At 38.0% G+C, this 27,988-nt stretch overlaps 2 protein-coding genes across 3 annotated transcripts in view; both read left to right on the plus strand.

The window, feature by feature from the left end:
* Positions 1 to 6,278, plus strand: part of FRS2 (fibroblast growth factor receptor substrate 2) — a 114,727-nt gene extending 108,449 nt beyond the window's left edge. For both annotated transcript variants that reach the window (XM_043564976.1, XM_043564977.1), the window contains one exon: positions 503 to 6,278. In XM_043564976.1, the coding sequence (XP_043420911.1) occupies positions 503 to 1,453 (951 nt within the window). In that variant the 3' untranslated portion in view covers positions 1,454 to 6,278. The remainder of the gene's footprint in view (positions 1 to 502) is intronic.
* A 3,159-nt stretch (positions 6,279 to 9,437) lies between these two features.
* Positions 9,438 to 27,816, plus strand: CCT2 (chaperonin containing TCP1 subunit 2). Its single transcript, XM_043564978.1, has 16 exons — positions 9,438 to 9,628; positions 10,362 to 10,436; positions 10,542 to 10,607; positions 11,269 to 11,380; positions 11,704 to 11,780; positions 12,087 to 12,199; positions 13,187 to 13,389; positions 14,877 to 14,977; positions 15,423 to 15,550; positions 19,036 to 19,139; positions 21,742 to 21,861; positions 22,251 to 22,379; positions 22,576 to 22,679; positions 22,957 to 23,056; positions 24,736 to 24,877; positions 27,533 to 27,816. The coding sequence occupies exons 1-16, from the start codon at positions 9,626 to 9,628 to the stop codon at positions 27,561 to 27,563; spliced, it is 1,608 nt and encodes a 535-aa protein (XP_043420913.1). The 5' UTR covers positions 9,438 to 9,625; the 3' UTR covers positions 27,564 to 27,816.
* The last annotated feature ends 172 nt before the right edge of the window (positions 27,817 to 27,988 follow it).

The raw sequence follows: 27,988 nt of genomic DNA on the forward strand, positions 1-27,988 counted from the left end.
TTTGAGAGAGAGAGCGTACACTCACACGGGGAAGGGACGGAGAGAGAGAATGGCTGTGCACCATCAGCATGGAGCCCAATGTGGGGCTCAAACCCATGAACCATGAGATCATAACCTGAACTGAAGTCAGACGCTTAACCAACTGAGCCACGCAGGCGCCACTATTCCTTATTTCCGAATCATGTTTTAATGCATTGATGAGAATTTCTAAAACAACATCAAAACGAGAATCCCAATTTGTTCCTGATTTTTTTTTAACAGACTGATTTTCACGTATCAAGTACAATGTGATGTGTTATTTTAGAGTATTTTTTTTATCAAGTGAGGAAGATCTTTCTACATTCCTCCCCTCTCCCCACCTTTTTATTAGTGAAAAATGGATATAAAAGCTTTGAAGGAAGAGTATATCAAGAAAGCTAATCGATAAACTTAACTGATACAGTCACCGATTTTTGTTCTTGTTTTAAGCAAGTTGTTGATTCACTTTCCTGTCTTGTTTTAGGTCCATACCTATGTCAACACCACAGGAGTGCAGGAAGAGCGGAAACACCGCACAAGCGTGCACGTCCCATTGGAGGCGAGGATCTCTAATGCTGAAAGCAACACACCAAAAGAAGAACCAAGTAGTATTGAGGACAGGGACCCTCAGATTCTTCTCGAACCTGAAGGAGTCAAATTTGTCTTAGGACCAACCCCTGTTCAAAAGCAGTTAATGGAAAAAGAGAAACTGGAGCAACTTGGAAGAGACCAAGTCGGTGGGAGTGGTGCAAACAGCACGGAATGGGACACTGGGTATGACAGCGATGAGCGCAGAGAGGCACCCTCTGTGAACAAACTGGTGTATGAGAATATAAATGGGTTATCTATCCCTAGTGCCTCAGGGGTCAGGAGAGGTCGTCTGACATCCAGCAGTACCTCAGATACCCAGAATATCAACAACTCAGCTCAGAGAAGAACTGCATTATTAAACTATGAAAATTTACCATCTTTGCCTCCTGTTTGGGAAGCCCGCAAGCTAAGTAGGGATGAAGATGACAATTTAGGACCAAAGACCCCATCTCTGAATGGCTACCATAATAATCTAGATCCAATGCATAACTATGTAAATACAGAGAATGTAACAGTGCCGGCAAGTGCTCACAAAATAGAGTTTTCCAGGCGTCGGGACTGTACGCCGACGGTCTTTAACTTTGATATCAGGCGCCCAAGTTTAGAACACAGGCAGCTCAATTACATACAGGTCGACTTGGAAGGTGGCAGTGACTCTGACAACCCTCAGACTCCAAAAACGCCTACCACTCCCCTTCCACAGACCCCTACCAGGCGCACAGAGCTGTATGCTGTGATCGACATCGAGAGAACTGCTGCTATGTCAAGTTTGCAGAAAGCACTGCCACGAGACGATGGCACATCTAGGAAGACTAGACATAATAGTACTGATCTGCCCATGTGAGCCGGGAAAGCATTACCTTGTTTGCACCTTTGTGAAGTTTTCAAAAATGAAGATGCGAGTGCTTCATTTTCATTTCTAAACACTAACTCCTTTTATAGACTGATAAGATTTTTTTTTTCCTGAATATTTCCTGTGCTTCTTTAACTAAAGGGAATTAATGTAGAGCAGGTACTCCTTAAAGAACACTCATTTCAGTATATACTACTCATTACTGTCCAGCAGCACCCCCATTCTCACAGTGCCTATTTAAAATGAGAGTTGAAGTGAGTGACAATGCTGGTTGATTTGTATCAATATTCCGGACGTACGCACATCATTCATGTCTAAGTCATGGTTGGCGTTTAAGACATTTTATAAAGCCTCTTGATAATGTGCATTGCTAACAGATAACTCTAGGCTTTGAAAGTAATATTTGTAGATTCACTATTCATGGTATATGGCCTCCGGCATGTAACGTGAGGAATCCTTTATTTCGTTAATTGTAGGCTTTTTGACTTGAGCCAAAACATATGTAAAGGAAGTAGAAGTACCACACCTCCTTATATACCAGTCAGTTCCTTTGCCTTCTGCGTTACTAGAAAGAGTCCTATGTCCGTGAATGTGGTTTGCTCTTGGTGTGTTGAAGGGCAGGAAGGAGTCAAGATTTTCTGTTCACTCATCTCATGATGTCATTTGAAGGGCATGCCCAGATATCTTAATGAGAATTCCACTAGACTCAAGAATCAGTCTCAGGTCACTTTACCCAAAAACTTTGGAAATCTGAACCACGATCTCTTGAAAGTTTCTCTCCTATAGATTATTAACCATAACATTGTTTTCTGGAGGCATCTGTGACATCAGGTTGCCATTTACCTTCGGTTTTTTTCCTTTGGTGTTTGGGATGTCTTATTTTGTTGCTTGATGTCTTTTTCAATTTAAAATGTTTGAGTTTGTATATAGTTTTGAAATTGGATTATGTGTTCATTGTTTAGTTTGCATTTTTGTCAAATTGTGGTTTTGAAGGTTCATTTGGAACTTACTGTTATTCTATAACAGGGTTGCCCTTGTCCAGTATTTATTTATATGCTGTTTACTTTTCAAGTTGATAAAAACATTCGCTCGATTTGAAATTTCCCTTGCGTCCATTGGTGATCTCTTTAACAGCTGAGACAAAAAGGAAGCAACTTTTAACACGCAGAGCTCCCTAATGGTACTGTTTGCTCTGTGGGCGCTCTCCCCCCCCCCCCCCCCCCCCCCCAGCACTTTAGCAGTGATTCCCTCGTCACACGGCTGCGGTTTTACTCTGCCCACGGTAGTGCTCCTCGGCTCGGCTGTCCTTTCTCACAGCTGGGTCTTTGATTATCCCTTGATTTCAGGAGAGTGTTAGCATTGTTGCCAGCATAGCAGGTACAGTGGAAGTCTTCTAGCAATGAGATTGTGTCATAATTTAGGATTTAAACCGAATTGAAGTTTCTATAAACTGATGAGACTCCACATGCCTAACTCCTAGAAAATCAGAATGTTCCAGTTTCTCAAACAGTAGAGAAGACAAGAGAAGGTAGAGTGGAAAGGTTAGGGTACTGTTTTCTCTAAATGTGAGGGCGTTTGAGGTCATGATTTGGATCTATCTGATGTAACTAACGTTAATTTAGCATGAAAAGGTTTCAGTCATATAGCACCCAACCTGATCAGTAAATAACCTAATTATATAGGACAGTGACTGGATTAGCAGAATAATAGAGTGGGACCATTATAAAGAAAATAAATTATTAAAGGTGTCTGTTATTTTCAGTGCCATCGGTTTATGTGCATAGCAGAATTTTCTTCTTTTCTTTTCTGTGAACTTGGTGCTTGACTAAAGTGTTCACTGTTCTCTAAAAAGAGAATAGCGGTATAGGTGTGCAGTTTCCATTTTTAATATATTGTTCCATTTATGCTTTCTTCTGAGTAGAATGCTAATCGTGCCAAATTTATGTGTTGGTTTTTGTAACGAGGAATAAGAATAATAATGGAACCAGTACACGCGGTTTTCTCCAAAACAAGCAGGCAAGACAGAGCCTCCAAATGAAAGGGCTGACCTATTGATTCATTTTGGAGGTTGGATACTTTATTTTCTTTCTTTTCCTCATCATTTTCCTTTTCCTTCCAGATTCTAATTAGTCTTTATATATTTTAGGTAGCTCCGATATAATCATTGCAGTTTATGCTTTAAATACTGTGTGCTTTAAAAATGAAAATGGGACCAATTTGTCTGCTAAGAATTTGATTTTAGGTACTATGAGTATTAGGAAGATGTATACAACTGGTGTTTATTTCTAGATGTCTCTGGAAATCACCCGTGTTCCTATTTAATAAAAAGTAATGTGGAACACTACTTGTCCTTTGCAGTAGTCTAGCCATGGGCATTAAGCTCTGTCCTGGAAGAATGTACCAGTTACTAGGTACATTTTAGAACGAGATATTTTATTGGGATATAATTGTGGCCATAAGTTTCAGATTTTCTGAGACAGACCTAATTTTAGCTATTCTGTTCTTTGATAGACCATACGATCCCACTTATTGGTTTTGGAAATATACTCATTGTTTATATGCTCTCCCCCTGATAGAGTTCTCTTTTATCCATACAGGCGATAACAGCTTTTATCCCAGATCAGGGGTTGGAAATTGATATGGGTATTACCTGTGTTTTTTCTTCATGTGTTTTATTTCCCAGTTTCATCTTCTTTTAAAAATGAAAATATGGTGCCTTCCCTCCCTCCAGGAAGATTGGCAAATAGTTCCTTTTATTTACTGCTGCTGTGGAGTGATGAGATATGCACTTTACTCTTGAAGACTCAGCAAAAAGCTTTTCACTTCCCAGTATATCCAGAATAGATCACATTTGGGACTTAAGAAAATTTGCCAAGCAATCTTTGTTTTTATAGATATTAATGTTGACCCCACAGTTCAATGTTATAAGTCAAGCTAGTGTTTGTTTATTCCTTCCCCCTCAAAAAAATCTGTGGCACAACATATAAAAATGTACCTCAATAATGTTCTATTAAAAATGGGACAGGGGCCTTATGTTTTCATAATTTCCCAATAATGTGCCACCGTATTTTTGCCTCAAGGTAAAGGTTTTAACAAGCTAAAAAGTACTTCCCACTTCCCCCTGTGCAGTTCGTAATCCGTAATGCCCAGTTGTTTTGTGCAATGTGTAGTGTGTGTGTGTATAAATATATATGTATGTATGTGTGGATATACATACATATATATATCTATATCTATATATATCTCCTTGAAATAGACATACCATCAAAGACAACATTCAGAAGTAACTGATGTATTGGCATCTTATTCATATTTCTGATATGTGAGGTATACGGTACTAATTACCCTTTCTCTGATTTTTGCCAAATTTGAATAAAGGCATTGGTACGAAATTACAGAATGTATAGAAAATGTTTTTGGCTTGAAAAATTAACAGATATTTTACAACATACTACAATATACTCTGCCCAAACCAGCACCCTATCTATCCTTCTTCTTCACATCCCTATTCCCCATTCCCGTTTCCTCATATTTTGGGGGTATAACACAATTCTTTTGTAGCATTGATACAATTGCAATTCTATGACAATTGGACAACAATAGCATGGAAACAGACTGGTATTAATAGTACAGTAGTCACCGGTGTGCCACATTTGCATTAGTAAATGCAAAATATACATTTTATAAAGGAAAAATTTTGTGTTATGTTTTTATTTTCATTACATTGTATAATATTGTAAGATTATTGTATGTCCTAATTTGCATTATAAATGTTTTTTTCCTACGTAAAGGCATAAATATAGCAACTTTGTATAAAGGTAGCTTATTAGATTTTTAATTTTTTCTTTTATAAAAAATTGTCTAACAGTGGGACTACCATTGCCAAATTGTATATGAAATAGGAATTTTATCCCCTATGGTTAATTTCTTTTATAAACATTCCATATTTCTCTAATAAAAGACATAAGTGATACTGTACTATGCATAAATTGTATATTAATGCTGTTTCATATCAGCATTTTAAATTTTGGTTTGCATTTTTAATATTGGCAAAATTGACCACTGTTGATTAAAACCTTGTTATATACATGTAACAACATCTTTTGCCCTCTTTCCCTTCCCACCCTTTGTTCTCTGTTTTTCCCTATCAGTGCCAACTTCATACATTTTGTAGCATGGCAATAAAATATAACTTTTACACTGAGGCCAAGTGTGGCTTTTTGGAGGACGTGGAGCTGGGAGGATTGCCCTCTAGTTGTTCTTTGCATATGACTTTTTGCCATATAAACCATATCTCCAGGCATGAGAAGTTATTTCCTATATGATGTAAACATGCTTTTAAGGACAAGTGTGAATGTGCTTTTAAGCTTAATTTTTGTCATAACAAATAAGAACTAATTTTTTTATCTTTGGAAAAGTCAGAGTTCTTGAAGTACAATCAAACCTTTATTAACTGGAGTACTTAAAGAATAAGCTAATAATTGAATTTAGTTCAACAAGGGCTAAGCAACACATTTTAAAAATCCTTATTTATTGTAGAGTATTAGTATTCTGTCCTAAAAGTTATATGTAAAATATGGTTTAATCTTAGATGATTTAGGATCTTGCAATGCCTTACTGTTGTCATTCTGGCATAAATTTCCGTAATGAGGTACTCAAGTTGATACTGGAAGCTGAGCTGACTATACACTGACCTTAAGCATTCATGAAAAACTGCTTTGTTGAATAAAATCTGATCGGAGTTCTTATGGTTACTTTCCCCTTATTGCCGAAAGTAGATTGCAATAAAACCCCAATAAAAGTTTGGTTGGATACCAATTTAAAGTTTTCCTGTATTTATATTTTACACATTTCTTAAAACTTTATGATAAGAGGTTTTCTTAGTCTTATATCGGTGCATCTATTTTCAAAGTGAACATATAACGGGTTAATGATCACGTTTCATCAGAGAAATGAAATTACAAGTATTTGACAGACCCTCACAGTTTTATCTATGTGGTCATTCAAACGAGTAGTTCTCAGCTTTGGAACTCCAAACCTAGTCAATAGGTTGGTACTGCAAAGCCTATTTGGGTACAGCTCAAGACGGAGATCACTTAAACAATGAAGGGCATAGACAAGTCCACAAATGATTGGCTATTTACTATGTGCCAGATACCATGGGACCCATAAATTGGTTAAGATGTGGCAGAGACTGCATCTTGGAAAATTTGGACATTCATTCTCAGAAGTTAAAAACTTCTTTGGATTATTTCTGTATTTTTCCTTTGAGTTCTTTTGAAGACAGCTATTCATTGCTCATTTAATGAATGAGCACAAACAGGCCCTATGCTACTAATAAAGATAGTCCTTGCACTCGAAAGAATTTGTGGTTTAGAATAGCCCTTCTAATGAGGGTAATGCCCATCCTCCCCCCCGCAGGGAACTAAGCCCTAAGACAAATTGTATATGATAAATTCTCTCTGATACCTCTAGAATGGTACTAACTATATACCTTAGGAGAATTGAAAAAAGTGTTTCTCCCAATCCCTAGTATAAGTGGTATGATAAAGGCACATACAAAAGAAGGGCATCAAACTCAGTCTAAGAATGGAGATTTTCAAGAAAAGCCTAGAGGTGGTAATCCCTAAGGTTTTTGATGAGAGTCTTCACAGATTTAAAAGAAGAGAGGATAGGATGTCTTAAGGAGAAGGAGGAACATGTGCAAAGACACAGAGGTACACAAAGATCATGGTTGCTCCATGTTGGCAAGGGGTTTCATATGACTGGAGCATAGGTTGCAAAGGCAGGATGGGAGATAGAGAAGAAGGAAGAAATGAGATCACGTAGGAATTTTGTCTTAATTAAAATGGTGAGTATTTGGAGGATGTTAAACATTGGAGAAACAATAGTTGAGAAAGATTACTCTGGCATCAACATGGAGGAACATTGGAGGGCATGACATTGTAATAAAGCAGGGAGACTGATTCAGAAGCTCTTACAAAAATGGAAACACAACTGGATAAACGCCTATTCAAAGGCATTGTTGAAAGAGTATGTAGGTTATTGCTGTGTGACAAAGTTACAAAGTTACAAAACTAGTAAATAGAAAAACTGAAATCCAAACCCTTGCAGCCTGATTCCAGAAACTTGAGTGTTTAACCCCTAGGGGACAAGGGTGAAGAGTCAAAACACATGCAATGGGGAAAGGACAAATTGCTCAGAGTCCCCTCATAGGGGGTCTCCTCCTGGTGGTCTCTGGCCTAGCACCACTGGGAGCAAGGCCTGCCTCCTAGTCCCCATTCAAATGCCCCCCGTTATGCCCCCAACTTCTCTAAAGCCCAGGAGGGAGGGGGCATTGGTTTTTCCATCACCCATAGTCTCAGGCTTAGGTAAGACTCAGGCCTGCCAGAGGACATAGTATTTCCAAGTAAGCGACTTTGTCCGCAATGAAAACAGCCTGTTTTCAATATTGTGCAGGCATCTCAGCTTCTCATTATTGTGACTCTTCTCATTCCAGTATATGATTTAGGATCTGCCCATTAAAGTGCATTTCTTAAAAGAAGAGCAAGTTTAAACAAAACAAAACAAAACTCTTGATAGATTTAAAATAATTTGTCCAGTATGAACAACTGTTTTCACAATGGACCTGAGTTGAGCATAGTGTAAACCAGGGTCAGCGAGCTTTTTCTGTAAAGGATCAAATAGTGACTATTTTAGGCTTTATGGGCTAGACAGTCTGTCACAACCACTCTGCCATTGTATAATTCTATATTACATTGCACAGTATAAAAATGAATGGGTAGGGGCACCTGGCTGGTTCAGTCAGAAGAGCACACAATCCTTGACTTTGGGGTTGTGAGTTCGAGCCCCACATTGGTGTAGACGTTACTAAAAAATTAAATTTTAAAAATATATATTATTTTAAAAATGGGTATGCTTGTGTTCCACCAAGCTTTATGGACACCAAAATACAAGTTTCATATAATCTTAATGTATCATGAAATATTCACCATTTTTACCCCAACCATTTAAATATGTAACACCCAATCTTAACTCTCTGGCCATAAAAAACCAGGTGGCAGGTTGGATTTGGTTCCCTCACCATCCCTCCCTGATGTAAACTAACCCTCTTCAATCTGAAAGGTGAAAACGATTAAAAATTGAAAACATCTATCAAAGTTAACAAGCTTGCTGAGTGATGCATTAGTCAAAGGGAGAAAAGGGTATCAGTGGATGATAGAAAACCAATAGGTTTTTTTAAGGACAAAAATTTTAACTGTCCTAGGGGGTCAACTTGGAGTAAGTAGGAAATTTTGTTTTTTAGTAAACTGAAATATTTGGGATTGATCCTGGTCTCTATCAACACATTATGTAAGAGGGTATTGGTCATCTCTACTAGTGGAGGGGGAAAAATCGAGTGAAAGCTAAGACCTGAAAATGAGCAGGCAGGGCAAAGATAAGGTAAATGTCTCCATGAGAGTTCACAAGACTTTGTCCCGGACAGTCAACGTCCAATTAAAAACAGCTTTTTAAAATTCAACAAAAGGAATGTAAGTCTTCCTCGTAATACTAAATAAATAACGTTTAAAATTAAAATAGCAATAAAATATTATTTAGTAATATAATGGTAAGTAATCAAAGAAACAAAACCCGAAAAAGCTGAATGTAGTTGCCTCCCGGGAAAAAAGTGGTGAGGTTGGTGAATTGTCTTTCTTTATTAGTATATAACACTTTAAATTGTGTATATGTGGTACTTTCAGGCAAATTTCAAAAGTTTAAATTTAAGAAAAATTAAACGCACGAGCAAGAACGCCGTTGCTATGGCAGCCCGACGTCCCGAAATCCCCTTTGTTCTTCGGGAGCTCAACTGCCAACCTGCCCCGCTGCAAGCTAGATGTCGGACCCACCCCTTCCAGGTCTCTGGCAGGCGGATCCACAGGGGGCGGGGCGCGAGCCGAAGCCCCGCCCCCCCCAGCGTAAGGAGCCGCGCTTCCGACCGCGTTGCTCCACTCAAAGTGGCACCACTCACTGCTCCAGCTGGCGGCGCCTGGCCCGAGCTTCGCGCTGGTCGGAGCTCCGCCCCCTGCAGTAGAGCGTGTGCCGTCATTTCCGGCTTCTCTTACCTCCGGTCCCGGGCGTGAGCTGTGAGGGTTTAGCGTGTGTGCCGAACTCCACGGAACCATGGTGAGTCTGGCCCCACTAGCCCTGTCTAAGCCCCGCCACGTCCCGCCGTGCCCTGCCGCCTCACTGTCCCCTCTGTTTTCCCTTTGCCGCGGACTCCTTGTGTCTGTCTCCTTAGGCCGCCGCACATGGCGCGGGCCGCGGCGTGTGGCCTGGGCCCGCCGGTGAAGCCCTCCATGCCTAGCAGGGGGAGGGGCGGGCCTCCATGCCAGCGTCTTGGGCCTACTAGGCCTCTCCGCAGTACCAGAACCCGGGGCCCGGGGCTCAACCCAGGCGAAGAAATTTCTAGTGCCCCAGGCGGGTCGGCGCGGCAGGCCGCGCCCTCTCTTGGGGAGGAGCCTATGGCGACCGGGCTGGAGGGACCGGACGGTGAAGATGGAGGCGGGTCGACCGCGTTGCCTCGTCCACTGGGCGGTTGTTGAGCTAGTCTCTTGCCTGCTTTATGCTTAGCTTAAAACCATTTTAAGTCTTGCCATGTTTAACAGTCTCTTTGGTATAGAATTTTTACTTGCAGAGCCCTAGTAGATCCCAAAAGCAAGGTCGTCTTGCCGTGCAGCTTGCATAAGTCCCTCACTCCCCCCTTAATGCCCCAGTGATGGAGAACGTCACTGTTTTGGAAAAGTATGTTATGCTGTAAATTAAACTTGTCTTTAATATCTGCATATTTTATCTCCATGCATCTGAATATACCTGTTAAATATTGGTATTCAAACTGATTGTTGATTTTCCTTTTTAGGCGTCCCTTTCCCTCGCACCTGTTAACATCTTCAAGGCTGGAGCTGATGAAGAGAGGGCAGAGACCGCTCGGCTGGTAAGCCTTGTTCTCCCATTCTTTTAAGGATTCGATTGTACTTTTTGAATTTTTAAGATTGTAAAATTGATTCTTCTTCCCTTCAATCTCTGATTTTTACTCCAGTCCTCTTTTATTGGTGCCATCGCTATTGGAGACTTGGTAAAGAGCACCTTGGGACCTAAGGGCATGGTAAGGAAAACTAGGAATTTTTATGTTTTGATATTGTTTTAGAGCCGTTGGTGGAAATACAATTAATAAGTCAATTTGGGGGGTGCTTTTTAATGTTGGAAAGTTAACTCTTAATTACACACGTAAGATGTGGATATATTCTTCTTGCTAAAAATGAAAGCAGTGCTTATAAAGCTAAAGTTCCCTTGGATCACCATCCTGGATCCTCTCCCCAGTGACAACCACTGTTATATCTGGATGTAAGTCTTCCCAATATATTTTAGATTTATCTGTGCGTTATGTGTTTTGTTGCATATATTTTGTTTTATCACAGGCACTACGCGTGTGTACTTTATCTGTAGGTAGCTTTTTAAAATTCCTTTCAGCATTAATGTTTAAATTTTATTTATGACCAGACTGAGGGACATTTAGTTTGCTTCCATTGTTTTTGCTATTACAATGCTGACACAACCTTGTTAATATTTCCCTGTTCTAGTGTTTTTAGAGGTAGACACCAGGATTTGCTTATGGAGTGTATGCATTGAAAAATTTGAATGGATACTGCCAAATAGCCATCCAGAGTATTTACACATTAACAGTATATGAGAATACGGGTTGACCCATGCATTTTTCCAGATATATTTATATCTTGAACCACATATTTATTATTTATTCCTTTTAGGATAAAATTCTACTAAGCAGTGGACGAGATGCCTCTCTCATGGTAACCAATGATGGTGCAACTATTCTAAAAAACATTGGTGTGGACAACCCAGCAGCTAAAGTTTTAGTTGGTGAGTATGAGGATGATAAGGTTTCGTTAACATTTTGAAACACATTTTTAAATAGGTTGTGTTGATGAACTATACTTGTGATTAATTGATGTCTACTTTTTAATTGTTATCATTATTACAAGCTTCTGGAGTACCATGCATTTTATTAATGATAAAACATTTCAGACTGAGAATTTCCAGAGTTTGTCAGGTGAGGAAACCTAGATAAGTGAGACTCAGATTGGTGGTGGGTATGTTTAGAGAATTAGGTAAGCTATGGGGAAGTAATTTAGAATGCAGAATCTCATAAGAATGAGCTAGTAACTATAGCTTCCTTTTTGTAGATATGTCAAGGGTTCAAGATGATGAAGTTGGTGATGGCACTACCTCTGTTACTGTGTTAGCAGCAGAATTGCTAAGGGTAAGAATATCTGAGCAACTTCAACCTCCTTTTATTGTTTTTTGCTCTTGGACCGGAAGTCATTGGGTCCTGCTTCAGTTTATTTGTTTTGAGAGAGCGTGCATGCACATGAGCAAGGGTGGGGGAGAGAGAGAATTGCAAGCAGGCTCTGGTGACAGAGCAGAGCCCAAAGTGGGGCTCAGTCCCATGAACCAGGAGATTATGATCTGAGCTGAAATCAAGAGTTAGATGCTTAACTGACTGAGCTACCCAGGAACCCCTTTATGTCTTTACTGTTGATGAATGTTTTCTGTTCTTTATTAATAGGAAGCAGAATCTTTAATTGCAAAAAAGATTCACCCACAGACCATCATTGCTGGTTGGAGAGAAGCCACAAAGGCGGCAAGACAGGCTCTGTTGAATTCTGCAGTTGATCATGGGTTGGTATACCAAAATAATGCTATTTTTAAGTATTTAACATTTCTTCTTTGTTTATTTTTGAGAGATTTAGAGAATCTTACAAGCAGGCTCATGCTTGGCACTGAGCCTGACTCAGGGCTCAGTCTCATGACCGTGAAGTCATGACCAGAGCCAAAGTCAGGAGTCAGATGTTTAACTGACTGAGCCACCCAGGTGCCCCTTAACATTCTTTTCAAAATATGCTCCATACAGAAAGTCTGGAGAATAAAAGCATTTACAAACATGACCCTGTTGCCTCATCCTGCCCTGATAACAAAACAAACCCTCCATGTTACGCTTCACATACAGGCTGGGTTTCCAGTTTCCTGTGTATATAATCACACAACACACAGAAACAAATAGTATCGTGTAGAGAATTTTACAGCTTCTAACTTAGTTGAATAATAAGGATATTTCTGAGTGTTAGTATTTTCTGCATTGTTAGTTTTAATAGAGGTATGCATTTGATTATAGTATAATTTATCTATTTGTGTTTGGAAATCTGTGTTTTGATTGATAATTTTTAGTTTTATAGTAATGTGACAAATCTCTTTCCTAAAAAAATGTTTCAAGAAGTATAATTGGTGGGTCCAAAGGTATATGTGTATTTTAAGGCATTTTTATTTACAAGTAACTCTCTAGAAAACATTAATTCTCACTCCCAATATCTGTATAGCAATACCTATTTTTCCATGCTCTTGGAGCATTTGCTATTTTTTTGTTGGCTTATTTGTTTTTTTGGTATTTTGCCAGATAGGTGGGAAATTAGTAACTTTTAATTTTGCATTTCTTGATTATTGGTGGTAAGCTCTAATTCTTTTTCTGTGGCTTAGAGCCCTGACTGGGGTGAAATGATCTACTGACACCTATTTGGATAAATTTCAAAAAGAAAAATAGGATTGATATCTTTGGAGAAGCATTTCAAGAACAGGCATGAGTCTTCTGTTTTTTGTTTTTTGTTTTTTTAGTTCTGACGAAGTTAAGTTCCGTCAGGATTTAATGAACATTGCAGGAACAACATTATCCTCAAAACTTCTTACTCATCACAAAGACCACTTTACTCAGTTAGCTGTAGAAGCTGTTCTCAGACTGAAAGGCTCTGGTAATTTGGAGGCAATTCATGTCATCAAGAAGCTAGGAGGAAGTCTGGCAGATTCCTATTTAGATGAAGGTATGTATATGTTAAATATGGGAAAACAAGGTTTGATCAGATGTTGAGGGCTAAATAGCGAATCCTGTTTTTAGCTAGTCAGGACTAGTGACACTTCACAAAGCCAGAAAACTTGTCTTTAAGAATACAAATATAATAACCATTTTTGTCATTCTGATCCATTTATTATGTGTAACTGTGCTTCGTCTCACTCCATCCCAGCATTTCTTTGATAATCTCTAGGTTTTACTTATGCCAAGAAGTTATTACTTGTAGTTTCTAATAAAGAGAAATTGTAGTCTTAGTGGAAATCAGCTACTCTGAAATAGCACTTTTTCCAGGAAGGGTTTGTGTTAAGTCAATCATTTAGTTGGTGTAGGTATTGAGGGTATAGTTGCTGGTGTTTTTTAAAGTGATACAGAAGTCTTAGCAATTGCTATTTTCTTACTAATAGTGTATTTTGTTCTTAGAGTATGAATTTTTCAAAACATCTTTACATTGTATTTACTTCACAAAATGACTTCTGGAGTGGAATGTGTAGGCGTTCTCTTCTATAGAGGAGAAACAGGAACAAGTTGTGTTTTACCAGTTTTTCGTACTTCATTTATAGGTCATTTGTATTTCAAGGCAGTAACAATTCTGAAAATACTCTGTGTTGAATTTATCTATGAGGGCTGTGTAGCATTTCTAAAAGAGGCTAATGGGTAGGTAAGGATGATGAAAACAAAGATAGCTACCATTCTTGAATGCTACATTCTTGAATGTTCTGTGCCAAGCATTCTAATAGGAATTTAACTTAAAATTTTATTTATCCCTCATTATGTTGTTGACCCAGTGATTGAGAATTAGGTTCATCTTAATAGGGTGGAAAACCCAACATGAAAATGGAAAAGGTAAAAGTTATGCATGCTCTAAAAGAAGCTTGGAGAGAGAGTTCCAAATCATCAGGCCTCTCTAGGCTGGAAACGAGCATGTGTGCCACTGGTGATACTCCTGTTTTACAGATGACTAGCTAAGGTTGATTAATTTGTCCAAGAGTGTGTACATAGCCTGTAAGCAGCATGAGTATGATTGGGGCAGGTTTGTCTGAGTCCATTATACATGACTTTCTCATTTTCTTAACCGGCTTCAGTGCTTCAAAAAGTTTAGTAATCTCTAGCAATACCTTGTTTTTCTGAATCCTCAGTTTTTCTGTTGTGTTGGCTTTAAAGGAATGAAAGTGGATTTATTAGCATTATGTTGTAATCCACATCTGCATATTTTGTATATATGTGGAACAAAAGTTTCAAAATACTGTGTTTATTCTTAAAGTTTGTGCTGTACTCTTACATTTCCACCTGCTAAATTGATTTTTATGATCACTGCTTTAATGGAATGCTTTATAGGTTCTAGGAGCTTGAAGAATTGGACTCAAATGTGTTCTTTGAAAGTAATTTGATAAAGCAGACATCTATAGAAGATTTATCAATATAGCTTTGAAGTATTTAATATAGTATTCTGTATTGTAGGCTTTCTGTTGGATAAAAAAATTGGAGTAAATCAACCAAAGCGAATTGAAAATGCTAAAATTCTTATTGCAAACACGGGTATGGATACAGATAAAATAAAGGTATGTTAACTACATTTCTTGGAATTCTAATTGTTAGCTGCTTTATAAACTCAGGCTGGGAAAAGCATAAGAGACTCTTAAAAACTGAGAACAAACTGAGGGTGGATGGGGGGTGGGAGGGAGGGGAGGGTGGGTGATGGGTATTGAAGAGGGCACCTTTTGGGATGAGCACTGGGTGTTGTATGGAAACCAATTTGACTATAAATTTCATATATTGAAAAAAAATAAAAATAAACTAATAAAAGCAAAATAATACAAAAAAAATAAAAGTAAGAAGTTTACTTTCCAAAAAAAATAAAATAAAATAAACTCAGGCTGGGAATCACTTGCACTTAAAAAACCTAGAATATATATGAATGTATCCAAACATAATTTCAGTGTATTTATGTGAAAATGTTTATGTTGAGACTCTTAAGTGTTGTTTTTATGCTTTCCTTTGTTTTAGATATTTGGTTCCAGGGTAAGAGTTGATTCTACAGCAAAAGTGGCTGAAATAGAACATGCAGAAAAGGAAAAAATGAAGGAGAAAGTTGAACGTATTCTTAAGCATGGGATAAATTGCTTTATTAACAGGTCTGTATGTGGTTTTGCTAACAGTTATAATGTAATACATGATTTATGTCTTTGAAGGCTTATGGAAATACTTACTATTGAATTAGTGACTTGTTATTTAGAAACGTGTTTTTTCTGAATATAGAGTTTTATGGCAAGGCACTTTTATTATGATTTTGGTGACGTTTTATGTTAATACACTTTACTAAACCTTTTTTTATTAATAACAAAATAGTTAAAAAAAAAAAGTTTTTTGATGTTTGTTTATTTTTGAAAGACAGAGACAGAATGCGAGTGGGTTGGGACAGAGACAGAGGGAGGCACAGAATCAGAAGCAAGCTCCAGGCTCCTAGCTGTCAGCACAGAGCCTGACGCGAGGCTCGAACTCACGAGCTGTGAGATCATGACCTGAGCCGAAGTCGGATGCTCAACCGACTGAGCCACCCAGGCGCCCCACAAAATAGTTTTTTGATTTGACAGTTACAGTTTTAGAGTTTTGGACTAATTGTGTGTGATATGTATATCTGGTGGAGAGGTTCAATTCCCATATCAAAGGATGAGAGTTTGAAGTGGCAAAAAATTAATACCAAAGAAAACAAGAATGAAGAGACCAAGTTTTAGATAAGAATTTTGTCTTGTGTTTTTTAAAATCATGTATTTTGATTTTTTTTAATGTTTATCTTTGAAAGAGAGCACAAGCAGGGGAGGGGCAGAGAGAGGGAGACACAGAATCCAAAGCAGGCTCCAGGCTCCAAGCTGTCTGCACAGAACCCGATCAGGGCTCGAACTTACGAACCATGAGAGAGTGACATGAGCTGAAGTTGGATGCTTAACCGACTGAGCCACCCAGGCACCCTAAAGTTTGTTTTTGAGAGAGTGCATGCTTGTGCACAAGTAAGGTAGGGAGGGACAGAGAGAGAGGAGACAGAATTCCAAGCAGTCTCCATGCTGAGAGTCTGATGTGGAGCTTGAACTCATGAACTGTGAGATCATGACCTGAGCTGAAGTCAAGGGTCAGGCACTTAACTGAGTCACTCAGGCATCTGTTTTCTTTAATTTCTGTGAAAAAGTATGTGTACACTTCTTCTGTGTATTCTTTTTTTGTCAAAGTTTATTTATTTTGAGAGAGCATGCACGCAGGGAAGGGGTAAGGTGGGGGAGAGAATCCCAAGTAGACTCAGTGCTGTTAGCACAGAGTCCAAGGTGGGCTTAAACCCATGAACTGTGAGGTCATGACCTGAGCTGAAATCAAGAGTTGGATGCTTAACTGACTGAGTCACCCAGGCGCCTTTCCCCGTGTATTCTTAATTGTTAGTGTCTAAGGCATTTTTGGGTTTTTTTCCCCCCACAAAGGCAATGGAAATTTTTTTTTGAGTAAAACTAGAAAAGAGTCAATAAAAAGTCACGACTCTATCCACTCCAGTGGTCTGAGGCAGCGTAAAATAGAATCAGTGTCCAGGTGGCAGGCACTCCGGGCCCCGTAGCTTGCTTCCATGGCTCTCAGACCAGCTTCCATCTTTGGGGCCCTGATGTTATAGGGCCGAACATGTAGGATCCAGTAGTAGTGAGGGCCATTTCCTGGCAAGGCCTAGAGGCAAGAACTCTAGACTGGAGTTTTGGCAAGGAGTCCTCTATTCTCTTCCAGGTTCAGGGGGCCTAAAACCACTGCTTTGAATTCAGTTTGCTCATTCCCACCTCAGGGCCTCTAATGTACCTAATTTTCCCTCTGGTTGGCTCCCTTGGATTGTTTTAAATGGTGAAAATGCCAAGAGGAACAACATGTTTCTGTCAGTGAACTTTGGTTAACTTTGACAGTTAATATTTGATGAAAAATAATTGTTCTAGGCCAGATGTTTGTGGGCTTTTTTTGTTTGTTTTAATGTTTATATTGTTAGAGCATGTGCAAGGGAGACAGAGAGAATCCCAAGCAGGCTCCATGCCACTAGCATAGAGCCCCATGCTGGGCTTGATCTCACAAATGTGAGATCATGACCTGAGCCCAAATGAAGAGTCAGATGCTTAACCCACTGAGCCACCCAGGCACGCTTGTGGGCTTTTTAAAAAGAAGTTTGTAAACTTCTGCGTGATCTGTGAATCTGAGAACATGCATTTTGTGTAACAGTGCTTTATAATGATTATTTTTAAAACTTTTTTTAGCCTTTTTTTTTTTTAATTAAGTTTCAAACTTTTAAACATCTCCTTTTTATACTCCTGATAGAAAAATAATACCCCATTGGGGCACCTGAGTGGCTCAGTTGGTTAAGGGCCTTGCTCTTGGTTTTAGCTTGGGTGGTGATCTCACATATTATGAATTCGAGCCCCACATTGGGCTCTGCGCTGACAGTGTGGAGCCTGCTTGAGATTCTCTCTCCCCTCTCTCCTCTCTCTGCCTCTACCCCGCTTGTGCACCCTCTCTCTCTCAAAACAAACTTTTAAAAAATCTCATTTTGGAAAATAGAAACGTATAAAGAAGGAACAGAGTCTAGGGTCTGACCTTCCTGAAATTCTTTTATTAAGCTGATCTGTGTGTGTAGTGTTCTAGCTTCAGTTTTTCACTTACTTACAATGGCATGCTGTAAACTTTTGTAACTTGGTTTTTTTTTCAATCTAATATATTTTTAAAATTACAAAGTTCTCATAACTGGTAAATTGAGATCTGCACAAACACTCCCCAGTGAACATTAAGGTCATTGGCAGGTTTTGCTGTTCTCTAAAAAATTTTTTTACAAATATCATTAAAATCTTTTAACGTTTATTTATTTTTTTTTTTGAAAGGCAGAGCATGAGAGGGGGAGAGGCAGAGAGAGAGGGAGACACAGAATCCGAAGCAGGCTCCAGGCTCTGAGCTGTCAGTGCAGAGCCTGATGCAGGTCTTGAACCCACGAACTGTGAGATCATGACCTCAGCTGAAGTCAGGTGCTTAACTGACTGAACCACCTGGCACCCCAGAATCTTTTAATATCTAAATTTATGTTCCTACTGTAGAGCCTCAGGAGTGGAATTAAAGCATGTGAACATTGACATGGTTTTTTTTGTTTGTTTTTAAGTTTTTTTTTTAATGCTTATTTATTTTCGAGAGAGAGGGAAAAAGGGCAGGCAGAGAGAGAGGGAGACACAGAATGTGAAGCAGTCTCTAGGCTCCCACTGTTAGCACAGAACCCAGTGTGGGGCTCAAACTCAGGAACTGTGAGATCATGACCTGAGCCGAAGTTGGATATTTAACTGACTGAGACACCTGGGCACCCCTGAAGTGGTTTTTGATGCATTTTTTGCTACATTACTTTTCAGAATCATGGGTCTAGTTTATCCTATTAGTTAACAATATAAAATACCTGTTTTCAGTACTAGCATGAATGCACTAAATTTTATAATTTATAAATTATTGTGTACGGAAGATACGGTAAAATTTGTATTGGTGAGGTAAAAATGGTTCCATGTTTTTTAGTCTGTTGAATTTTAGACTTGTGAAATAACAGTTTTGAACAATATTTTTATTTTATTTATAGGCAGTTAATTTATAATTATCCTGAACAGCTCTTTGGTGCTGCTGGTGTTATGGCTATTGAACATGCAGATTTTGCGGGTGTGGAACGCTTAGCTCTTGTCACAGGTATGGGAAAAAGGCATTAATTTCTTTTTTCTTTCTTTATTTTATTTATTTTTTTAAGTTTATTTTGATAAAGGGAGAGAGGCAGAGAGAAAATCCCAAACAGGCTCCGTGAGGTCAGTGTAGAGCGCGATGCAGGTCTTGATCTCACAACCCTTGAGATCATGACCTGAGCAAAAAGGAAGAGCTTAACCAACTGAGCCACCCAGGCGCCCTAAAAGGCATTAATTTCTAACAAACACTAATCGCTCTTGGATTTATTAAATGCTAGTGTATGGAACTTATTGCTGAGAGTATAAAGAAGTACCTTTAGGGGGCTTAGAAAATAAACCATTATTCTGAAATCTGATTTATGGTTTTTTGACATCTTAGTCATGTTATTTTACTATATACCAAATTATATGCTAGGTTTGCCCTCTCTTTTTTTGTTACATTGTTTTAAAGATACTAGATCTTTTCTCACAAACCCACAGGACCATTGTTCTATACCTAAAGAAACAAAAACTTAAAAAAGGAGTGTTTGGTTTTTTTAGTTTATTTTTAGTGGTGAGTAGTCCAATGCTTTGTGCCCTGTGTGGTAGTAAGTTACAATAATAACCTTTATTGAACATTTAACTATGTGTCAGAGAGTGGGTCAAGTGCTTGCACATTGTTTTTGTTAATTCATTTAAATTTGTGGAAGGAATCAATGTTGAACTAAGTGTGAAAACAATTCAGCAATGAATAATGAAAAGTTTCGTATACTCTAATATGCTTCGGTAGAGGTATGAGTTTCATAATCCCAGTTGTGTGGAATAAAAATATATTTATGAGTAAGATCACATCTACATCAAAATGACAGAGTGTAATTTGTTTATGTTGGGATAATAGTTTTTAAAGTAACCTTAAAGACGTAAGTGTAGCAACCTTTATTCTCTAATTTTTAGGCCCTTGAAAATAAATGAATATGTTGGAAAGGTGGTTTGGGATCTGGCAATGAGAATTTAAGGAGAGAGGTTTGAGATGTAAAGGCACTAGGAATGTTGAATTTTCAAGTGCCATGAGTATTAGAAATAAAAGTATACTAACTATTGTAAAGGGTAGGATTGGTTTCATGTCAGAGTAACTTCTTCAGCCATTTTTAATAATTCTGAGAAGTGTGGTCTTCCGACCTAAAAAAAGACTTTTTTCTTTCATTAGTTACTTTGAATGGATTTATTCTTTCTTTAATTACTTTGAAATAGGTTTACTTTAAAGTTCTTTAAGAGCAATTACATACTTGATGCTTAAGGTAATAAAATTTAGGGTGTAATTCCTCCTTTAAGATAACAAAATTAAAGATATGACCTAAGAATTAAATGTGAATGATAGCACATTCATAGGATAAGTTGATCTCATAAGGACTTGATACATGAAATTGCCACATACACTCAGAGGAAAATTGACTGCACCAAGCACACCCAACTGCAAAGTTGATCTTACCCCGTTGGTGCCTCCTATCTTTACCTTACTTGTTTTTAAGATGTGTGAAATTGGTTCTCGTAAACATCAAGGATATACATACATATTTTTTCTAAGCCGGAATAGAGAAGTTAGTGATTTTAAGATAAGTGAAAATTCTCATAAGCCAAATTAGTCTCATTTTGGGGATGTGATGTCCCAAATGTATTGTGTCTCACATCTAGAACACAAAGCAGTCTTAGGAATTTGCCAATCAAAAGTCAAAAGAACTTCAGTTGTACGGATAAGTATAAATCAGTATAAAAATGACCCAGAGTCTTTTTCTACAATTTTTTTTGTAAAATAGATATAAAGCATCCATTATTCTGAGTTAAAAGAGGGGTTGGTTGATGGTAGAGGAAATCTACTTTATCAGATGAGAGTAGTGAGGTAGAGAAAGGGATTTTAAAATGGAAGTTTAACTTTTGCCTAATTAACAAGGAAAGGTAATGGCTGAACTTTTCAGTTTACACCCTGGAAGATGGAGGGAAAATAGGAATAGAAATAAGACATAGGAGTAAAGTAAAATTTTTTTTGACATCTCATTAGGTTTGCTCTGGGAAATTTTCAGTATACATTTTCCCTTTTTCTAGGCTTTCTGAGATTGTAGTTACTGTAACGATTAGCAGGTATCAGGTCCTCCTTTAAGCAGTTTCTAAGGTTTACATCTGTTGACATAGTAGAATTAGTCAAATATTATGTTTTGAGAAATTGGATCATAAGGGTACTGGTTTTCTAGACAGGATTCAAAAGGGAATCTGAATTTAAATTCAGATTTAAAAATAGATGTTAAAGTCCCAGTTTAACCTTTGGGAAATAGTAGTCTACAGTGTGCTGCACATACAGGTCTAAAGAGACTGCTTGGATTTGAATTCCACTTTACTATATTTGTTAGTGCTACATAATCTTGAACAAGAAACTAAATACCTCTTTGCCTCGATTTTAGTATTTCCTAACAGTATTTGTGAGGGTTGTAAAGATTAAATAATTAGATTATGTGAAGTGCTTCAAAGTGCTTGGCATGTAGTAAGCAGTCAACTTTAAAAATGTCAGTTCGTTAGTTCTTACTGGAAAACAGATTTTTAAATGCGTTGTGCATTTAATTAATGTGTATTTATGTTCATAGGTGGTGAAATTGCTTCTACCTTTGACCACCCAGAACTAGTGAAGCTTGGAAGTTGCAAGCTTATTGAGGAAGTCATGATTGGAGAAGACAAACTGATCCACTTTTCTGGGGTAGCACTTGGTGAGTGATTATATAGATCCTGATTTAGGTTCCTAAATGTTTGATAGACTCTGTTGAAGTTAAAAGAAGTAGTTACTGTATTTACTAGAATATGATGTGTCTTAATTCTTGAGAGGCATGATGTGTATTAATCTCAGTTTCTTTTGAGATAAGCCTCATGTTAATCTTGCCTTTGTGAACAGTATATTCAACTTGATTGTTTTCTAGGTACCTTAGAACTACTGTGAACATGGACTATTAGCAAAAAGAATGTACAACAGCAGAGGACATGTCCGCTTTTAAAACCAAAGAATAATTATAACCAATATCTACATAAAGATTAGAAGGCAAACTTATTTTTTATAACTAAGTGTTCACTGTGACCTAAGAATCTTATCTTTTAACTTTAGGTGAAGCTTGTACCATTGTTCTGCGTGGTGCCACTCAACAAATTTTAGATGAAGCAGAAAGATCTTTGCATGATGCTCTCTGTGTTCTTGCCCAAACTGTGAAGGATTCTAGAACAGTTTATGGAGGAGGTAAGCGTTTTAAAAATACTGAACGTGGTTTATTCAAGTATAGTAATGGTTTTGACTTTAATGATTTTTAGAAAGTTTATATATAGTACTTTTGAGTTTGATTTTAAAATGTTTGACGTATCTTAAGGGAAATCAGTAATTCAGGGTCTTGGAGATTAAATAAAATATTTAATTGGAATTTAATTTTAATCTGCAGGCTGTTCTGAGATGCTGATGGCTCATGCTGTGACACAGCTTGCCAGTAGAACACCAGGCAAAGAAGCTGTTGCAATGGAGTCTTATGCTAAAGCACTGAGAATGGTAAGTTGATAAAGAGATCTGAACTCCCATTTTGTGAGTATTGATGGTTTTTTAAATGAATACATTTTCCTATCGTAGACATGTTTGCCTTTTTGGCATTAAGAAAACTGGTTCACACCACTTAAATTTGATTCTGGAGTTTATCTTTTTTATGAGCAGTAATTAAAAGGAACAATTTTACATTGTTTCTAAATGTATAATTTTAAAAAGGTGTCCTGGTTAGAAGTAAATCCACTTTCTTATAGAATATTTGCTATTTGTCTTTCTCACCTTGTAGTTGCCAACTATCATCGCCGATAACGCAGGCTATGACAGTGCAGATCTGGTGGCGCAGCTCCGAGCTGCCCATAGTGAAGGCAATACAACTGCTGGACTGGGTAAGAAATTGCATGAAACCTTGCAGTAATTTTGGTAGTAACTTTACCAAGTTATTCTTTTTTTTCTTTAAGCTGAATTCTCATAATAACCATAAAAAAGTTTCCTGTGGCCCTTGCCTCTGTAATTGTTACATATTTTAGGAAAATGTTTAACTTCATATTCTCAACACTACCAGAACTGTTTTTCCATAAAGGGTATAAAACTAATTAGAAGATTTGTAACTAGTTTATTATGACTGTGAGATTGAAATACATAAACAGTACTAATATTTTCAAATAAGTGTAAACTTAATGTTAAGTTTCTTATAGTATAATCAACATTCAATTTTAATCTCCTAGGAAACTTACTGTGAGACATTCTTGAGTGTGGATCTTTGATACATAGATAAAAGTGGCCAAAAGGGCAGATTTTAATTCAAATTGAAAAATTTCCCAATGAACTGTCCAAGACAGGAATAGTAAGAGGGTAGATAATCCTGGCACTGCAGAAGAGAGGTAATGAAAATGATCTGTCAGAAGGTCAAGTAGGGATTCTCACAAGAAAAATAGATGACTTCTAAATTCTCTTCCAGTTTTAGGAGTCCATGGTAGGGGCACCTGGCTGGCTCAGTTGGTAGAGCATGTGACTCTTGATCTCAGGGTTGTGAGTTCGAGCCCCTCATTGGGTGTAGATTACTTCTAAAAATTAAAATCTTAAAAAAGAATCCATGGTAATTAGTGATAAGCACATCTTCTGTAGTAATTTTACTTTTATTTTTATTTTTTACTATTATTTTGAGAGCGAGAGAATCCCAAGCAGGCCCCATGCTGTCAGCACAGAGCCCATCATGGAGCTCAGTCCTACGAACCATGAGATCATGACCTGAGTTGAAAGCAAGAGTTGGAGGCTTAACTGACTAAGCCACCCAGGTGCTCCCTGCAGTAATTTTACACATGTACGTACATATACACACGTGTATATATATATGTACGTAGATAAAGATAGGTGATTGAGGGGTGCCTGGGTGGCTCAGTTGGTTAAGTGTCAACTCTTGGTTTCAGCTCAGGTCATAAACTTGCAGGTTGTTAGTTCGAGCCCTGTGTTGGGCTCTTCGCTGACATTGTGGAGCCTGCTTGGGATTCTCTCTCTCTCCCTTTCTGTCTGCCCCTCCCCAACTTGCTTTCTGTTTGTCTCTCAAAATAAATGATAAACTTAAAAATGTTAAAGAAAACTGATTGAGTGTTCTATATTCATTTTCCATTATTTGACCTAGTTGACCTTTTAATTTTCTCAAAGGCCTTGAGTGATAGGCTGATGAGAATGCTCTAATTAAATTGAGTGGTTGGGTCTTGTGATCTCATTTTTCATGAACATTAATTTTATTTGTTGTAAGTAATTAGAGATATTTTGATAATTTAGTTGCTAAAACTGTAGTTTGGGGGTGCCTGGGTGGCTCAGTCGGTTGGGCGACTGACTTCGGGCTCAAGCCACGATGTCACAGTTGGTGGTGAGTTCGAGCCCCACGTCGGGCTCTGTGCTGACAGCTCAGAGCCTGGAGCCTGCTTCAGATTCTGTGTCTCCCCTTCTCTCTGCCCCTCCCTTGCTCATGCTCTATGTCTGTCTGTCTCTCAATAATAAATACATGTTTTTTAAAAAAAACAACTGTAGTTTATTTAGTAAATACTGTGTCTTTTTTCAGATATGAAGGAAGGTACCATTGGAGATATGGCAGCACTGGGTATAACAGAAAGTTTCCAAGTAAAGCGACAAGTTCTTTTGAGTGCAGCTGAAGCAGCAGAGGTGATTCTGCGTGTGGACAACATTATCAAAGCAGCACCAAGGTATTGTAGCACTTTAACACCTATTTCTTAGAAAAAATTGTTTTTTAAAATTATTGTTTTTTAATGTTTACTTAGAGAGCGTGCCCACATGAGGGAGGGGCAGAAAGAGAGGGAGAGAGAGAATCCCAAATAGGCTCTGCACTGTCAGGGTGCAGCCCAGTGTGGGGCTTGATCCCATGATGTGTGAGATCATAACCAGAGCTGAAATCAAGAGTTGAATGCTCAACCAACTGAGCCACTAGGTGCCCCTCTTACAAAAAAATTAACACAGAAGCAAAAAATAGATAACTGGGTATGTTTGGTAATTGTAGTTGATACAGCCATTTCTGCCTAACTAAAAGTATTACGCATGTTATTTAAAATCTGTAGTCATAACTCTTAAAGTCAAAAAAGTTCAGGAAGAGAGGGGTACAGGTAACACAGGAGAGCTCTCAGAATTGACATAAAGAGGCAGGCTTGGAAAGGTTAAGAACCATACTGCATGGGGGCGAGGGCTGTAGTAGTAAGAATGAATGTCTTTTTACCAGGATGAGTCTGCTGTAGTCCTCTATCCTGGGTACACTTTTTCATATAGGTAATCTTAAGTACATGATGTCCAGAGTTCCTTATATGTTCCATTTCAGCAGGTTTTTTAAGGTGTCAAATTTTTTCAGAAACTCATTCATGTAAAAAATGGTTAGCCAGAAAATCTTAACTTCTGAAGATTTAGTTAACTTAATTGTTCTTACTAGTAGTTATGAAAATATTAATTTTACCTGTTGAAGTGGTGGTTCATGAAATTGAGAGGGGATGGTGGCCTGCACCAGGAGATAAGAGGTGAGGGTGGTCAGGAGGTGTTGATCATAGATTCTGAAGGTGGAGCCCGCAGAATTTGATGATGGGCTGCATATAAGGTATAAGGAAAAGGAATGAAGGATAATCCAATCCAAGGTTCTTGTTGGGAGAAATAGTTTCTCTTACGTGAGTCTCTTGTGAATAGAAGCAGAGAAGTGGGATGGTAGCTAGAGGATGTGTGGGTCTTTACTGTGAATGTTCAGTGCTATGTGGAGTGATCTTGTAGGGGGAGATGAATGCAGAAGGAGGGAGCAGCCCACTGAGTAGCTGTGAGAAGGAGTGGGAGAATGAGAGGGGGGTGCTGGTTTTAGTTGGAAGCACGGGGAGTTCATCCCTGGGAACAGGAGGGAAGTAGGAACATCATTAGGAAATTGCACCTTAAATGGACTAAGGTACAAGGAATTTCTTTGTGCAGATCGTGCAGCATCCACTTGAGTGCTTTTTTCTATTACATCCCATTACTGTTAGAAAGAGGAAAGAGTAGAAAGTAGTGATTTGGATGTGGAAAGAAAAGGGGGAAATGGTATTTAAATCTGTGGTGTAGTAGAAGGCCTGGGCTGAAAATAGTTTTTCTATGGTAGGGAAATGAGCAGTCATTTTGAAATGGAAAGTTGGTGAGGGAAGGAGAAATTGAAAGTTTTGGAAGCTGTGCCAGCAGAGATGGTTGTGCAGTTCTGTTTTCTACTGTCTTTAATAAGCAGAATGATAACAAAAGGAAACTGGTCTGTAAAGTTTTCCTAATAGGCCACATAATCATGCCTGCCCTCATAAATCTTTGCGATGACTTGACACCCTCAACCACATTTGTAATATGTTCCTTGGCATACCTCATTTGATCTGATACCACTGTTTTAGTGGTTTAAGTGTCTATTAAATTTAGTAGACGTTCTCAGTAGTTGCAGTAAAGAAACATGAATAATTTTGTTTAACTCAGCCTTCCCAAACATACTCGTCTGGGGACTCTTCATACCCATTATTAACCAGCGGACTCTTATTCCATTCCAGACCAGTTGCCCTGTGAACTGTCACAGCTTGATAAGTTTCTATATTGACATCTTTTAGCATCCTTTAGTCCTACTCCCATAAGCTTCCAAGGTTGAAAGATTTATTTCCTTATATGGTCCCAGTATACTCTCAGTGTTTTTAGACTTTGTCTGCTTCTCTGGAATGATTGCTGTGTTTGTCTTTAGAAGCAGTGCTTATACAGGCAGTAAGTAAAATTCTGTTAGTACCTCTGCCATGCCTCCTTCCTGAGAGATTTGTTGTTTTCTCACCAAAGAATAAAAGTTTAACATCTAAGATGTATATGAAAGGCACTGTTGACATACTTTAGTGAGTTTCCCAGCTTACCTACCGGCATTTGTTTTCATTCGTTTAGAATAGCAAGAAAAATAGAGATTTTTAATCTGGAGGCCCCAAAGTCTTGTCATTCTACATACAACTTGTGGTTAAGAGTACCTGTCTTTGTCTTTGACTAATTTAGTAGAATTCCCTAACGCATTTGCTGAAAACATGCATTAACCTTTTAATGGAGAATATGTATTTGTTAAGTAGGTTGTTGGGATGAGAAATAGAGTATTGCTAAATACCTACAGGTCTTCACGTTCCATAAATTTGTAATGTCCTCTTACTAGTATAGTAATAATTGAGGGATATTAATTATGAGGTAGAAACAGCATCTTTTTTACAGAGAATTGGTTATAATGGTTTTAATAAAATTAAGAATTTAGCTGTGTTTGTATTTGCTATAAATCTTTGGTTACATGCTTTTCATTTTTATCATTGCCTTTTTCTTAAGTGTTTGTTTTATAATCCTTGCAGGAAACGTGTCCCTGATCACCACCCCTGTTAAACATTCCCATGTGCTGTTGAGCTCTGGACCAGGTAGTTCATAGCAAAGTTGTGTTTGAAAGACTTCCACCTGTTAAAGAAGACTGTGGTATTGAAGTTTATCTGTGGCTCTTGTATCCTTAAGTTTGGACATTTAACTGACCATCTATTTTAACATTGGTCTAATTTATTTGCTGTTTCATTTTCCATAAAACTCAGTTGATTTAAAAGTTCATTTCTCATATTGTGCATCAAAATAAAAATTTGAACAATTATCTGTTCTCACTTGTCTTAGTGATTTGTACCCTGTTTTTAATTATTTAATGGGAACAAATGATTATACTCTGTATAGAGTTGTTCAGCTTAACTAATGATTGACCTTACCTGATTATGAAATAATTATCAAGTCCAAGTCACACATGGTAAACATAGGTTAATCTCTTGGTT

The sequence above is a fragment of the Prionailurus bengalensis genome, chromosome B4 (genome assembly GCF_016509475.1).
Source record: "Prionailurus bengalensis isolate Pbe53 chromosome B4, Fcat_Pben_1.1_paternal_pri, whole genome shotgun sequence".
Lineage (NCBI taxonomy): Eukaryota > Metazoa > Chordata > Mammalia > Carnivora > Felidae > Prionailurus > Prionailurus bengalensis.

What these genes read in the sequence shown, in the direction of transcription:
- CCT2 (XM_043564978.1), top strand. An exon ending in CCTTGGGACCTAAGGGCATG is followed by an intron (nt 10,608 to 11,268) that starts GTAAGGAAAACT and finishes TATTCCTTTTAG; the next exon opens with GATAAAATTCTACTAAGCAG. An exon ending in AGATTCCTATTTAGATGAAG is followed by an intron (nt 13,390 to 14,876) that starts GTATGTATATGT and finishes TCTGTATTGTAG; the next exon opens with GCTTTCTGTTGGATAAAAAA.